Source organism: Motacilla alba, chromosome 1A, assembly GCF_015832195.1.
Source record: "Motacilla alba alba isolate MOTALB_02 chromosome 1A, Motacilla_alba_V1.0_pri, whole genome shotgun sequence".
Taxonomy (NCBI): Eukaryota; Metazoa; Chordata; class Aves; order Passeriformes; family Motacillidae; genus Motacilla; species Motacilla alba.
In genome coordinates, this window is record NC_052031.1 from 45685730 (window position 1) to 45702619 (window position 16890).

Consider the following 16890-nt stretch of genomic DNA (forward strand, 5'->3'; position numbering starts at 1 on the left):
CAATCAAACTGCTGAATATTGTTTTCTCTTCCTCTTCTCTCTCCTGATTTTGACCTATTAATTTTTTCTGGTTCTCTTTCTTACAGTTCTGACATTTTTAAGATAGAATACAAAATTTCTCACCAGATTTAGCATAATCATATTATAGACATTTACTTAAGAGAAAACTGGACCTATTGCCATATCTTCAGTTTATTTTTAGTTCTCAGGATTCCAGGGGATGAGGGGTATAAGGACTGCTAAAAATTACATTTTTTTTACAAGACAAATTATTTGCTTAGAAACCTTTTTCTTTTATTTTGTATCATCCCTGCCAATATCCTTGGGTTATCAGATTGAGGACTAAGACAACTGAAAGCTGTGAAACGTAGTTAACATTTTTTTACTATTTTGTGTATTTTTCCCTAATACTACTTCAATGACAGTAATTAGTAAACAATTCTTTACGCTTAATTTGCTTACAGATATGATGCTAATTGTACAAGATCTGCTGTCTATGGTGCTGAGGTAGAATTTCATTATGCAGAGTGACGGGTGGGTTTTGTATTTGTTCAACACCATTGTAACTCAGTATCAATATCTGAACATGGGGTCTGGAAGTGAAAATGGCCTTTCTGGTTGTGACTCAGAAGAACGAAACAGGAGGAGAGTGCATATCCATTAACCAAGTTTGGTTTCCTAGTGCTGAGAAGAGTGCGAAGAGCTCCCATAAAAAGAAATAAAGCTCTCATAAGGAAAACACAATATGACATCTAATTACAATGAGAAGTTTAGACCTTATTCAAGGCATAATAATCCATGATCATTTAAATCCCAAAAGGTGAAGAAAGGCAACAACTATATGACACATTCTAAAGTAATTGTGCTGATTATTTACGTAGCTGATGTAAGTATTTAAGGCAACTCAATATTATCCTTGGGGTAATCAGAGGCAGAGTAGTTTAGACCAAAATATATGACATTATTAATCTCAAACAGTGCAATTTAAAAAACTAAAATACTGAAGTATGCATTAAGAATGTTTACTTCATCAAGATTCCAGGTAAAGACTATCATGAGATATTCTTGCTTCAATGCTGTGTGTACCTCATTTTGTGATAGTGGTTTGCTTTCACTGACAGAAAAAATGTTTCCCCATGGCTACTGTTGCTATAGGTGATGTTTCAATTGCTGCTTTACTGTGGAAGAATGTTCTTGAGAGAAGGAATAAATCAGTTCAGAATTTTCTGAAATCCTAAAATTAACATGTGTGAATATTTCCTGAAATAATAATTAAGACACATAATGACACTTGATTGGAATTTGAAGTAAGTCTGCTCTAAAATTTTTCTACAAAATTAAATGAGGCACTTAGTACCTCGGTACTGCTCACCTTATCCTCAATTGAGATTAGTGTTGTTTCCATTTCCCCATCATTTTCAACATGCTGCTACATAATAAAAGACAACACATCACTCAGGCATCTTGTAGTACCTTATCAAGAGTTTACTCTTAGCACTCCTACATGGATGATAACCAACGGTGTTCCATCTCGATTGCATTGTAGATAAATTCAGTATTTGCCATAGAGTAAAAGCATGGGGGCAGATGGGGGCTGGCTGCTTATTAAACCACCAAAGTGCAGCTGCCTAAACTCCCTCAGAAACTCTTAAGTGATACATTGTCCAAGGAGAACTTCCCCTGACAACATGTAAACACCCCATGTAGGCAGATATGGGCTGTCAGTTCCACTGGCTTTACATCATCGAGGGGTTTTCTGCCTATACTAGAGTAGGGAATTTTCATATTTTACACTATGAAGAAGAAAATGCTGATGAACATTTATTATTCTGTGGTCATGATATAACACTACCTCCTAAGTCACAAAAACACTTGGGGGAGAATAGTTCATGCAGTACAGGCTGCTCTGAGAAATAATGTCTATTTTTAGCTTTGTATAAGAATGCCTGGTAATACAGGAAAAACAGTGTTCCCTGTTCCCTCAATTTGTATTTTCAGCACTGTTTTTCTTCTTTTATGTTATTACTCTATTTTTTTCTTTTTCAGTGTCTCCTTTGTCTTGCCTATGAAGATGACACAGAATACCTTTCCAGAGGAGGAGGGAGGGGAAAGCAATTTTGAGTATCATCTCACTTTATCTGAGGGATATGAACTAGCTAGCAAGCAGGTAGGGTTATTCTAATTGCTTGGATAGACAGAAAGTGATTAAAATAATTGAATATTTATGGTTTTAACATCTAACTCCTGGAATTGTTCCCAGAAAAGAAGAGCAAAACAATAAGCTTGGTTATACAAAACCTGTATCTCATAGTTAGGTTTTCTGATGGTAAAAGGGACAACTACAGCTTTTTCTAAAGTTGAAATATTCAGAATCTCTCATTTTTCATTGTTTTCATTCATCTAATTTTTTCATGGTTAATAGGAGCTCATTTGTACTGAAGGCTTACAGGTGTATCTTCATTAGTGTTTTAGTTGGCTGGGAAATCTCTCCACATTTCCTATCTATGGTGGTTTTGTTCACATCCTGGAGCAATCTTGAAGTGCAATCTTGAAGTGTCTTCCTTCTGGCTAAAATTAAGTGGGAATGTGGGCTCAAATGTGAGTGGTATACCTTTGTTTATTTTTGCATGATTTACATTATTTGCTCTTCCATAATTTTTAAGATTCCACTAGACTTTCAAAGCCAGTATTTTAAGACCCAGCAAGGATCTATATGATATACAGGATTCATTTGAAGGATATCTAGTTTTCACTTTTGCCTTAGTAAGAGCAATATTAAACCGCCTCTTAGAGGACTGCTGTGTGGGCAAAAGTTGCTTTTTTCTGAATTCAACCCATTTATCAGAAACAAAAGTCTCCAGCAACAAACTTATGGTCCTATTCTGGGAAATACCAAATTAGAAATAAAAAAGTAAATTACCTTTTAATAATTTGTTACTGAATTCTTTATATTAAATATTGAATTCAACTATAGTATTTGCCTTTAGTATTCTATGGAATCCAGTGAACACTAAAACTGAATATACCTACACCTACCTTTCTCCTGCTTAAAATTCATGTAAGCTGAGCATAGCAGCATTACAGAGTCACTGAATTCGCTGGGTTGGAAGGGACCCACAAGGGTCATGGAGTCCAATTCGTGGCCCTGCACAGCACCATCCCCAGGAGTCACAGCCTGTGCCATTGTCCAGACACTCCCTGAGCTCTGTCAGGCTGGTGCTGTGACCACTGCCCTGGGGAGCTGTTCCAGTGCCCAAACATACTTTGGGTGAAGAATCTTTTTCTAATACCCAACCTAAACCTCCCCTGACACAACTTAAGGCCATTCCCTAAGGTCCTGTCACTGGTCACCACAAAGAAGTAACACTACAGCTCTCATGCATGCCTACATGTATCTATACACACACATATACATATATACATATATATATATATATATGTATATGTGTGTGTATCTGATATCTTGGTACTTTGATAAATTAAAAGCTGCTCGGGGAGCATTATATTTGAAGAAAAACGTACATTTAAATTTCAAAAAGCAAGCATGCTAGGCCCCAGATATGTATTTAAACTAAACTAGATTTTTAATTACAGTTGTACTAAAATGGTATGGTGAAATTATTTTTTGCATGTCTGCGTGTTTTCACATATAGATTGAGGTTTTGTGTGGAGATTTTTCTCTCTTGACGAGCAAACATCTTGCAAACAATTGCACAAGGACATACTTCTCTCTACAGCCACTTAGAGCCTGACTTGTGCCCAAAACACAGATCCCATTATCAAAGCTACAATCTACAGGATATTTTAAAGAGAGACTGCAGATAACATTACGTTGATCATCAGAAGTGTGACAGAAACTCCTTGGTGTGTGTTGCCTCTACTGTTGACAGAATGGATTCTGGGAGGAAGAATTATAGAGAATCTTGCCATTCCATGAGATATGTCTGGAGGCACAAATTCTTAAATATTTTCTTTTAAAAACAATCCATAGGAGAAAATTAATATTATCCCTTGTGAGCTGTACAAGTTTGATCCAGAGTTCATTCTTAAGAGGGCAATTCAGCATGACTTAAGTATTAAGAAAACATATATAATGCCACTACAGAGTAAGTCTTCAACATTTTCATCCTTGTGAATAAATAAACAATAAATATCTAGTAATGAGATCTACAAAATACCAACAAAAGTGAAAATAAGACTTTCCTTCTAAATCATTTAGCAAAGGTCTTCCTTTGATATAAGAAAAATATGCATAACTACGAAAAAAAAAGCCAAGAGATTAGTTCAGTTGGTCAGAGCGTGCTGCTAATAATACCAAGGTTGTGGCTTTAATCCCTGTATGGGCCATGCACTTAAGAGTTCGACTTTATGATTTCTGAGAGTTCCTTCCAGCTCAGAATATTCTGTGATTAGAAAATTATTCTATGTCTCAGGAATTGAGAATCTTAGTTTTATGTACAGTGCTGTTGAAATGCAGAAAATTGGCGTCAGATGGCATCACAATTTGCTGGATACAAGTGACATGAATGAAAGCTCTAGAACATGAACAGTGAACACTTTAGCCTTTTGAGTTTTGAAATTATTATTGAAACAAAAGATGGAACTCCCCCATGGTGATTAGATACTTAGTTAAGTGTGTAACTCCTCACAAAATTCCTTATGGGAACAAAATCTGCATATGGGTTGCATGGAGAATGGATCCATTCATAGAACATACATCTAGTAAGGTTACATAATACGCAGGAAACAGCCAGGAGGTGCTTGGGCTTAGGAGGACCTTGGGCTGCAAATACTCAAAAGCTGTAACACTCTGAAGAGGCGTCATTATGCCACTGTTTTGCAATTACACATTTCCCAAAGGCATTCATAATTGGTCAAATATGGCACAGGGTAGATAAAACTTTTACTGAGACCAACCAAATTATTGTCTGTCCTTCTGTTTTTGGTAAACTTATTAGAACTCATTCATTTCGATATCTGACAGTTCTGACATATTTTGAGAGTACAGCTGTGTATCCTTCCCCAGACATGGCCATGTGCATTTTTCTTCTTCAAATGAGTAAGTCCAAGCCCCCAGTGAACCCTCTACATAGCTTTAAGAAGATAATTAATCTCTCACTATGTAAAAATTAGAAATGTAAAAAAATCCTTTCTATTTATTCAACTTTACCACTACAGCAATATTTTAATTATAAATATGAACTGGGAAGTCACATACATAACTTGTAAGATCAAGTGCTACATTAGGTGTAACATATAGTGTTTCTGTGGATTTTCAAAGAAATTTTGAGCATCTCAATTTTATTATACACTGAATTTTTACAATCAATCATTTCTACTAAAAGTTAGAAATGCTCCTGAAAGCAAGGAGTATTTTTAATTTTTTTAAACCTGCTATTATTTTTTCAATTCCTAATTACAAATCAAACTAGCCACTGTATAGAAGTTACTCAATATATCAAGAACTAGATATAAATATTTAATCTTGTTTTACAGTAAGACCTACTCAGTCATTCTGAAACCATTCATGGAATTATTTCAGATTTATTGACCAAATCCTGGTGAAAAACAGGCTTTCAAGGCTGGAATCAAAATTCTGGAACTCATAGCATCATATCCATTTTAGGAAAAATGACAGTGGCTATCCAGAATGAGGGAGACTGGTGTTCAGTTTTCATCTTTCACTAAATGGCATCAAAGTTTAATTTTCCACAAGAACACTATTATCAGCATCATACACTGATATTTGTCATGTTTACATTGTTCAGCTTTAGCTGTTTATAAAATACATCATTAATTAGCTAATGAAGAAGACTGACTCTACCCTAGTTTTTGGATATTCACCAAAGGTAAAGAAGGCTTGTTTTCCCACCCCCAATTTTTTATACATCTTGGAATGACATAAAGAGAGAGGATTCTTACATCAAATGATACTAACATTACAATGAGCCAGCAAGGAACAGAAAAAAAAAAAGAAATCTAGTGAGTTGCATGCAAGAAAGAGAAACAAGAATTATCTTTAATTTCAGAATGGCCTTAGGAGAAAACATTTTTTTTTTTTTTTGTTACTGACTGGTGTGTTATACAGAGAGCTTTTTGTTTTTCTTGAAACTGGACATCACTAATTATACCCAGAGGACTAAAATTTCTTAAAAAACCACCAGGCAGATTTTTGCTATTTCCTCCAGTTCTAATCATCTCACATATGGCTTGGAAATACAGCTGGTGAATAGAAAGCTTTCTCAAAGATGCAAAGGAGAAGCAGAAAAGCAATTAAATATAAGAGGATATGACACAGAAAAAGAAAAATAGATTGAAATTTAAGATCGAATATTCTAAATAATGTTACAATCAGTTTAAGTGCATTCACAGGGTAAAAGAAAACTGCACCATTAACAATACTGTGAGGAAATGAAGACTGAGACATCCTAGTGCTCTTTGCTCATTGCCTTCATCTCACACAATGACAATTCTTCTGACTGATGAAGTGAAGAAGTTTCCAAGAGCATCCCTCCACAACTTGGTCAATCTTATTTACAAAACATCCAGTGAAAAGATAAGGGAACAATACAAAGCATGATGACAGCCTAAAGACTAAAACAATCTGTCTCTGCAAATGGTTCTACCAAAAATTAAAGAGTTATTTTGCTTCTGGCTCAGTAAAAAAGCCACAAAAACCAAACCAAAACAGCAAAGAGCTGACTAAGATGACAATCAGATAAATGTAAGTATTGTCTGTAGTTACTCTGCTTCTAGAGATGGCTGAGAAGTGTAAATGACACATTACAGAAAATATTTCTTCTTTTGACTTTACTTGTCAGGATAGTTATTACACCTGGAAAAAGCTACATTAAATGTAGATAAATAACATTTTTAATTATATTGCTTCTAACAACTGTAATCATAACTCCAAAAGAAGGTTCCTCAAAAGAAGGTCCTTAGACAGTCCTTATTGACTTAATGTAGTAGTATCTGTTGCTCCTTCAGGGAATCATTTTATGGTGGGATGAAGCACTTATTTATCTGTGCTGACACCTCTCAAGGAAGAGGATGTATGTAACTAAATGAAGTGTAGAAGATTTTAATAGTTGCAGACAGACATGTATACAAACATGCATACATTGCAGTAAGCTTTACATTATGCTTACTTCAGTGGCAAAAAAGGATTCAGAGAAATAGCTACAGAATGAAAGCAGTGTAACACACAGTGCTCCTAAGGATCCTGAGGGAAATTTTCCCCACTTTTAGGACAGTCTCTAAAATTTTCATCTCCAGCATCATCGCAGCATTGCTTCATTTCCTACCTTTCTCCTTGCCAGACTGAGGCTTAAGAATACAAGCTTTCAAAAATACCTTAAGTATCAGAACAGATTTTTTCCCCCTGTATTGTCAACAAAAGCTAACTGGCTTTATTCAGAGTATGCAAATAATGTGAGTGAAAAGAGCAACTCCTGTGAAGAATAGCCATTTGAATAAAAGATAGGCAGGCACATGGCTCAACACATGCCTTTCCACATGTGGTCAGATGGTTCAGAATTTGATTTGAAAAGAGATAAGCTGTTCATGTCATTCCTTGTTTGATTAACACATCCATTGATATATCTGACAACAGAGATTCAAGACCCATCTGCAGTTTTATTCCCTCAATATGCTTGCTACAAATTGTTTTATTTTCATACTACTTTATCATTTTTTAGCAATCAGAATGTCCATATAGTGAGTTACATATGAGACAGTATGTTTGGAGAGCAGGTTCACATGAACAACTAAGTGGGTTTAGCCTGGATAATTCCTTTAAGCCTGAGAAAAAAACTGAATGACAACGCTGCAGAGGCATTACTGAAGGGCTGTCATGAACTTTAAGCTGGGATAATATAGTTAATTCCAAGGAGATTACCTTTAAGTTCAGGTGGCATGTGATTCAGGGCACTAACACAAACCAACTTCTTGGAAAAAGGCATAGTGTTTGTGACTGGAAAAACAGGAATTGGTTTCATCCACAGCTTTCCAGGTGTTGCCTCAGAAGACCTTTCTGCCACTAGATTTTTGGAAGTGTTGGCATATTTATAACACTAAGATATAATTACAATGAGCTGCATGAAATACATTTCTTTGAAACTGGACTGTGCAAAGACAGTAATAGTTAACAAAGAGAAGTTTATAATATTAATCAACCCTGCATTTCTCTGTCCCTGTGGGACAGACTGCATCTTGCTTTGGATAACTGTGCTAAGGCTGAAATTAGAAGCAGCAAAAAGAAGGGCAACATAAGGAGACCTCAACATGCTACATCTGCTGGACAAGTTAATTAGAACAAAAAATAAACTGTATGAGACAGTACAGAGTATGATCCCCAGTAGCAGTTCCTGGAATAAACTTACTATGGCTTACTAATTGCATTCAGTTGAATGCAGCTATAAATTATAGGGAAAACCAGATAATTTTCACAGATGAAAAGGTGATGAAGAAAAATAAAAACCAGAGAAAAAAAGGCCTGAATTTGACCTCCGAAGCCATTTCATCTGGAAAAGAGTTTTTAATCAATGACAAGTTGGTACAGATTGGTAATACCTTTTTTTTTAGATATTACCTCACTGGATGTACAGGTGTCTGGATAAAGGAGATTGATTGGAATGCTTTATCTACCAAAATTTGCTGATTATTCTTATTTTTCCAATATTTTTCCCTTTTTCTGTCACTTGAAAAACACGTGTTCTTTTGCTAATTAGCGAGGCTTTGTTAACAAAGACCGTGTACCATGAACTCGCAGACAGCACACCCAAAAATGCTCTGGCAATAAAAGTTACTTTCTTCTTCTTTGTTTTCCTTTCATTTTGTATTTCACTCCTTGTAACTCCAAAACCTTTAATAATTGAAGAAACAAGGCTTGAAGAGTCTACATAAACATCAGAGTTTGATTTCTTCATATCAGCCCTTATTACATGAGATACTTGAATGAGAAAGTAATGTTGACAAATACGTGACCTACTTCGAAGAGCAGCTTTGCTACTGTCGCAAAAAGATACACTCCTGAACCAGAATAAATTCTGACTGTATAAAGGAATGCAACATAGCCAAGAATTTTAGGCCTGATCTCTGAAAGAAGTTTCTAATTCTAATCATCTGTATTTCTTGATTCTCTCAAAAGAAAAAGACAAAACTACACGTTTTGAGCTTTTAGGACTGCTTTTGCTTCTGAAATAAGGCTTGTGAGACAGAACAATTTCATCAGATATATACTGTAAAGAAAGATCTGAAGGCAATTATAGAAGGAATCAAAGGTGTGACTCAAATATAATTTTTTCAAAAGCAAAAGAAAAAAATTATAGTCTACACATTACAGATTAAATTCTTGAATTGTTCATTCCAGGCTGTTTTAAGGAAAAATGTAGCCTTCTTAGATGTATTAAATGTCTCTCACAGTCAGAGAACATGGCATATAAAAGCAGTAACAGCTACATTAAGGTCCTCTCCAGTGGAGACAGCCTTTCTAACTAAGAGATAAACTCAGTAAATACTTCTCAGTACCACAACAAGATGAGAGAAAAACTGTATCCTCTTACAATGAATGGCATATTGAACTTATTAAAAATGCACAGATTTTCATGGGCTGAAATAAAGATTGTAATGAGATTACCTTCAGACATCTGCTGGTATTTTTGCTGCATACATGAATCTGAGTACAAACCTATCTTGTGAGCTGAAATAAAGCAAGAACCTCTGCAGAACTGTCTTTTTAATTTCATGGCCCAATTATACTTGGGACAAGAAGACATAATGAAACCATATGGGTTAGAGAAAGATCCATTATTTGGACTGATCAAGTAAAAAATTAAAAAGAAAATCATCCGGACTGACAGTTTCAGTTGCAAGTGTTGATTGTGCCAAGCTGATGTTACCAAAAGGCCACAATTTTGTTGCCTTCAATTTTTAAGATTTACAGTTTCAAGAGAAGTTGAGGGATAGAGATCTCTTAGGCAGGCATTTCCTTGAAAGCCCAGGCTGCCCTCTCCTGGAGTGAATTATCTTACACATCTGTGGTCTTAGGTCATGGTCAAAGTAACTCGAGGAACATCTTACAAACAACAATCACCTGATTATCAGGTATTTAATTTTTCATGTGTGTTATCGTACAGAACACCTACTAAACATGATGATGAAGAAAACCACATGCATCTTGCTGGGACAGAGCTGCCTACAGAAATGACTCCCGGTGCAACGAAGTGGTCTCACTTTTAGCAGAGTAAATTATAACACTACTATGTGTAGTAGCTGCTATTACTGGGATGCACTTGTGTCCAACTAGAGGTGAAATGCAATGCCATGAAAGCATGACTGTTCTCTTGGAATTCGAGAATGCTTCTCTGATGTCAATGATCTAGCACCAGACAAAGCCCTGGAAAGAGGTCACGCCAACGCTGCATTCACGCAGTCTGCCCCACACATACTGGAGTGAGAGAAATGTTGCCAACTTATTGCAGGTTCTTCCACCAGGTAAAGTTCAAAACAAAAGACAGAACCTTTAGTCTTCCATCAGACAACCTGATATTAAGGTATCTGCTGCCATCCATGCCTTCAACATACCTGGTTTGTTTCCTCTACAAGGCTGTCTGATGCCAAAGCTGAAGCACATATTTATCATTGTATGTGGCCTGTTCTCCAGATAATTAATCAGAAATGTTGTCATATACTGTCATTCAGATAATATGTCTCAGATATTAAATATATCTGTGAAAGAGTTCAGTGTTTTTCTATTTGATAAAAATCAGGACCCCTGTTACAAATCAGGAGATGTAGGGAATTAGCATACACCAAGAGTAAAACTGGAATCATAAAAAGGAACCATCAACAACAGGTTGATTATTCTTTGGTAGCAGAATACCAAAGGTAGTCTAGACTACCTGAGGTAAAGGTAAAATATTTAGAATAGTTATTTTGTTGTATTAATCTCTCACTTTTATCTGAATTATAATGAATCATTTCAAATTTTGTAAAGAAAACTTAAAAAGCACTGTAATTGAGTAGGGAAATATTTACGCCTTATTTAAATGCAAGTTTCATGTTTAGAAATCCTGTAAAAAGCATTTAAATTGTTTCACTCAAATGCACACAAATCTTCAACTAAACTAAGTGTTATTTTTTGATGCAGACTTTCCACAAATTTTCAGAAGGTTATATTTAGGTCATATGATCAGTTGTATTTGTTGTCACTGTAGATCTTGAAAAGAAACAAGGGACCTTTCAGGGAAACAACAACTAGCTAAAGCAGAGAAAAGCTGTAGCAGAACACAGAACACTGCTTCTGCTGCTCCTTGCTGACCATAATTATTCCAGGATCAGCTTTTAACATTTTAGGTAAGAGACAAGCCTCAAGTCTTTTCTGAGAGACAATTTTGATCTGTTCCTTCCAGATTTTGTTATTCTATTTCTACATTAGTACTCCTGGTCTCTTGCGGAGTTACCATGCACCATCTATCAGTAAGGAGTCAAAACGAACTAAATGATCAAAATAAAATGTGTGTTTTCTTCATTCAGGTTAATATTGTGCCTAATATGGGATCTTGTAAATAACTTCAATAATTCCAGGATACCAGCTGAAAATGGAGGGCAGAATTGTAATTTTATTGTAATTATTTCATTTACTAATGGTAAATTAAGGACTACTGATTGTAAAATGTACTATTGAAAAGATAGTCAAAGATGCCGTAACTTCAGTCATTTTCCCTGTTATTTTTTCTTAGCTTTCTGGGCAGAGATAAAAGGAAATTCAGCTTTCACTCAATCCATAAATCAAATCATCCAGAAATTAGAAGCATAAAATTTCAAGAAGCATGACCTTATAGTCCCAATCTCAGATAAAATTAAATGCAGCGATTAGAACTTACTGAATGTAGTCCATTGTAGATTTAACCAAAGAAGATAAGAGTCAAGCAAATCCAGATACTATGAAGAAGTTTAACAGAATTGTGCAACAGCAGAAATCTAGAGAACTTAATTATCTAATGTCAGTGAATGTTCTTTCTGTTTTCTTATCTTTGCTTTTAAACATCAAGAAATATTTAGTATCAAACAACTATCCAGAATAAAATTGTGATTGCTGAGGAGAATTTACCATAGGAAAAAACCAGTAGCAACTGAATACAACCAAAACATTAAAAAATCAAATGACCCCAGGCCTAGGAATAAAAGATACCATTCAAATTGTTTCCAGCTAAGTTTGAAAATATCTGCTATATCCTTGATATAAGCACATTCTTTTAGTTTCAAAGAAGACACATATTATCTTTGTTTATATTATAAACCAAAACCCCCATATGAATAATCTTTGGTCATTTTAATTCTCTCTTCATCAAAGAAGATAGGATTTCTCACTCTTATTTCACAACAGTTCCCTAAACATATAGTTTTCTATTGATCTAGATATAAAATTATTTTTTTAAACTCTACCTACAAGAAATGAAGAGGATTAATTTCAAGACTAATGCTACAAAAACCAATTGATAAGTTTGCACTGAATGTCAACATTTTTAGTATTCTAATTTTACAGTAATCTACTGCTATTTATATTTTAAATACAATACCCTTTGAAACTTGATCTGCAGGTCCCATAAATTAGCTGCCAAAGACATTTGTTTTATAACATCAGCCTTCCCAAATACTATACCCTTCTGCCACAAATTTAGCCTAAATAAAGCAACTTTTATATAGAATTTGAAAGGAAAAAGGTAAATGCTTGTTTTGCTGACAATTTCCCATTCTTGAAGCTTTGATCTATGAAAAAGAAAATACTTTAATCCTTTTTAAAGCATTTTTGTTACATAAATCTCTGTTTACAGATAAAACCTTCTTTGTTCCATCACTCCATTCAACTCTTTTCATCAGAGCAAATACATGGAAGTTTTACTTTAATGAATCCCATCACTAGTGAAGAAACAATCACAGGTTTCTTAGAAATCTTCCCTTCTTCATCTTTACTGGTGGTTACATAATGATTTCTAATTACATTTTTTCAACTTAAAATTCTTATTGGAGTGCATTGACCACACAGTGATGAAAGTAGATGCATGAATCATCATCGTTTCAAAAACTACAATATCTAAATTCTAGGCACATCTGGAAATTAAAGGTTTTTTATTCAAAATATAATATTCAGGAGAAAAGTATGTCTCGTAATTCTGGTCATAAAATTATCAGAACTCTTTGTAGAGTAGTAAGAAAAAAAATCAGGAATAATTCTGTGTATTTATGATAGAAGTATTTTACTACCAAAGACAACAGCAATTACAACTTAAACCCAAAGACCTAAACTTTTATAAAGCTTTCTTGACAGACAAAGTAAGCTTTTTTTTCTATACCTGTAACTTCTTTCTCTTCAAGACTGTATTCCAGAGATCCAAAGGAATAATTAGCTGGACTGATTGCAGGAGTAGAAATAAAACTTGCACAGCCAATGGTTGGGTTGATTTCAAAATAATTGTGGCTGTGATTCATTCGGTGAAATTCCAGAGAAGATACTATGGATGTACGTTGCTTTGGCTACAAGAAAAATAGAAGTTTGGCATGAAAAATACAGACTTTTTATATCGTTTTCATTACTTTACATTTAATAAACCTATTTTTCTTTGGTTTTACTTTTTTTATTTGGCTCAAAGGTTATAGTAGTAAAAATCATTTCACATGACAAGCTGTGGTGTGTAGAGATAATTTCCTTCTAAAATCAGGATTAATCTTTATTAGAAAAAATGCATGTCTTCATTCTAATCAATTTAATTCAACATAGAATAGGCCTTTACAGTCTTGCATATAATAATTTCAATCATCTTTTGATAAGAAGGGAGCTCTTCACCAGCTGCATTGCTGGGTACATCTTGCAAAACAATTAGACCGCTGATGCCTGTATAATGAAGTTTACTAAATAATATCAAGTGTCCATCACTCGAAAGCCACCCTCTGCTATTTATTCCATTTATGAATATGCCTCAAATATTCAAAGACTGAAACGTCTGGAAGCTTAAGGGAAAAGTGTCAGCTTGAAAAACATACACGAAAATCAAACTTTCTGCATGAGTTTTCATGCAACAGTTAAACAACTTGGTACTACTTTATTCCAAATATTTATTTTCAAAGGAAACCTCTGAGGAGACCCCATTTAATGGTTGTGCTTTGGATTGCAGAGCAGTCTTAAAGTAGGAGAAACTCATTTCCTATGGGTGGATCTATACCATCAGGTGTAGAAATTAAATCTATATAATGTGTTCATCAGGTCAGCAATAACTTTTTCACTATATGGACTTGTTCCCATTGCACTGCACTACGTACTAGTGCAGGCATAACCTTGGTGGTCAATATCGTGGTTTTTAAGCCACAGACTATTGCTGGTTTGCAATGCCACGCTAAACAGTCTGCTGCAGCACTCATTTGGTTCCATACACACAATAACCTAAGCCCACAATGCTCCTTGCTGCTTCAAGAGCAATGACCTGAAACATTAAACGTCTCCAAAACAGAGGAAGCCCTGCATCCACATTTATACTGTCTATATATTTATTTCACAATAGAGAAAAACATCTCAGGAAATTCTGCCCTGGATATCCAAATCTGGACAAAAATAAGAAAAAGAAAGTAAAAGATGCTTCAGCTCTTCTTGTTCTAGCATGTCAGGCTTAACATGTCAGAATATTTGTAAGGGTCAAAAACTTGTTCCTTATTAGCGTCAGGACATAATTATTACCTTTGGAAGCATAAGATCCTCCTCGGATCACAAAGGTATTTACCATCCCTTACCTGTTAAATCCATCAATCTATTCCAGTGGAGTGATTTTCAAATTTGGTTTTGGTCAATTTAATTTTTAGGTTACAAGTCTTGCAATGCTTGTGTTATAAATACTGAACCAGGCCGTTTTCACTAAAAATTCACTCTTCCTATTGGAATGTCAGACAGAAAAATTCAGTAGAATTAGGTCTGTATAATGTTGATTATTTCTCCAAGTTGTGTTAGGCATCATGTAAATTAACTGAGTCATGTTAAAACTGAGAAAAAGGGAAATTTTTGTAAGCATCTGGAACTCATCTATGGTCTATTGAGCGGACTTACTTTCTTTAATAATTAAAACCAGTTTCTACTTTGAAAGCCTGACTCCTAGGTCTAGTAATTTCATGGGAGAGTTAAATGAACAGGGACAGACTCCAACATCAAACAGTGTGGTTGGAAGTCATTGTTTGGGATCTGAGCCAAAATAACTCTCAGATCAGACTAAAAACATTCATCTGTATTAATTAAATCTAAATGGCACACTTTTGCCAGACAACAGATTCACAAATGACCTAATTATTTCTAAAACTGAAAATGATCTCTGGTCATTTAGAAATATGTTTCTGGCCCTCTCCCAGGCAATGGTGTCTGCAGATTTGCAGGACTTGAACTTCTGTGTTGAAAAGGGGACACTGCTCCTAACATGAGGTGTGGTATCTCTGGTTACTTTTAAGCTGAGATAGTTCCCGCCTAAATGGGCAGCTGGAATGGTCCATCTTTGTCCCCCAAAGCAGCTCCAAAGGCAACTGCCCTGGCCTTTGTCTAGTCAGCACTCCAGCCACTGTTTTGGCTGATACACCCATTTGGCCATCTGATACACCATTTGGCCTTTCACTACCTTATTTTGGACTTGGGCATTATTATTACAGATTCAGAGAAACATATCTCAGTTTAATATGTCTTTCCAATCTAAGGCCTCTGCAGAGAACCTCTCTCAGCCTCTAGTACTGCACAGCATTACACTGCTGCAATACATTTGGAGTTAACACGGTCCATCCATTAACAAGTGCCAATAATTTTTCTACATAATTAGTCAGGAATCCAGCATCTAAGCCCTTGTAGCTAACTAAGAAACTAGAGGAACTAGAGGAATTTTTTGCACTTTTGCTGTGTCCTCTAAAATGTTATTCTATTAAAGTACACTAGTTTTTCATATATGCTGTGAGAGACTCTGTAAACCCGTTTTAGCAGAGTGTATCTCTCTGCCTTTATCTCTCTAAAGCACTATTTGCACAAAAAACAAACTAACGGAAAAAAAAAACCAGTAGAAAGGAATTTATCTTTTTTCTACAGTTAGGATTAAATTCCTCTCCCAATTTCATCAACCAAATTCCAGCATAGCTATTTATATGTACCCTAGGTATTTAAGCTCCCAGAGCAGTCACTTGAGATCTAGCCAATAAAATAACGATCTAGTATGTGTACTATCAAGAGTTCAGAGAACAATTCACCTCACCCCAGTCCCCTTGGTATTGATTCCCTTGCCTTAATGCAGGTATCTACCACCACTGCAGATTCCTTAGGGCATCCCACCTGGCCTCCTGCTGCCATTCAGAAGAGTGCAAGTCTCCCCTATATATGTCCTGTACAATACCTGTACATGTGCATTTCAAAGACACTTCTATAGCACCTTCAATGACATTAGATTCCTACTTTTAAGTAACTGAATTGAATACTGCAACTGTCCTATGCATGATGGGAGATTAGGACTCTAAATCAGACAGAGATTCTTATACACAGAAATGAAAGCAGAGGTGTTTCACACTCAGATTTAATCTCACATCCAGCTCACTCCTAGAAACACTCAAGAAATCTTTTCTTAGAATCTGACATCAAATTCTAGTCTTACTGGCAGTAATTCCTGACTTGGTTTGCTGATTGCCCCTGCCAAAACCACTGTTTAACTACATTTACCAAGAACTCTTGAGATTGTTTCTGAAAAATTCTAAGATGTTTTATTACATTGAACACCATAACTCAGTCAAGGGTCAAGATTTCACGGCTGTGAAACGCAAACACAAAACTCTGTTCCAAAAAGAGAATGCTTCCTTCATTCTTCAAAGCCAGCTTTGTCATTA

General features: G+C 35.3%; 1 protein-coding gene across 8 annotated transcripts in view; it reads right to left on the bottom strand.

Annotated features, from left to right (window-relative positions):
* Window positions 1–16890, bottom strand: part of ANKS1B (ankyrin repeat and sterile alpha motif domain containing 1B) — a 407552-nt gene that overhangs the window by 240751 nt on the left and 149911 nt on the right. For all 8 annotated transcript variants that reach the window (XM_038155524.1, XM_038155523.1, XM_038155513.1 and 5 more), the window contains exon 12: window positions 13356–13536. In XM_038155524.1, the coding sequence (XP_038011452.1) occupies window positions 13356–13536 (181 nt within the window). The remainder of the gene's footprint in view (window positions 1–13355; window positions 13537–16890) is intronic.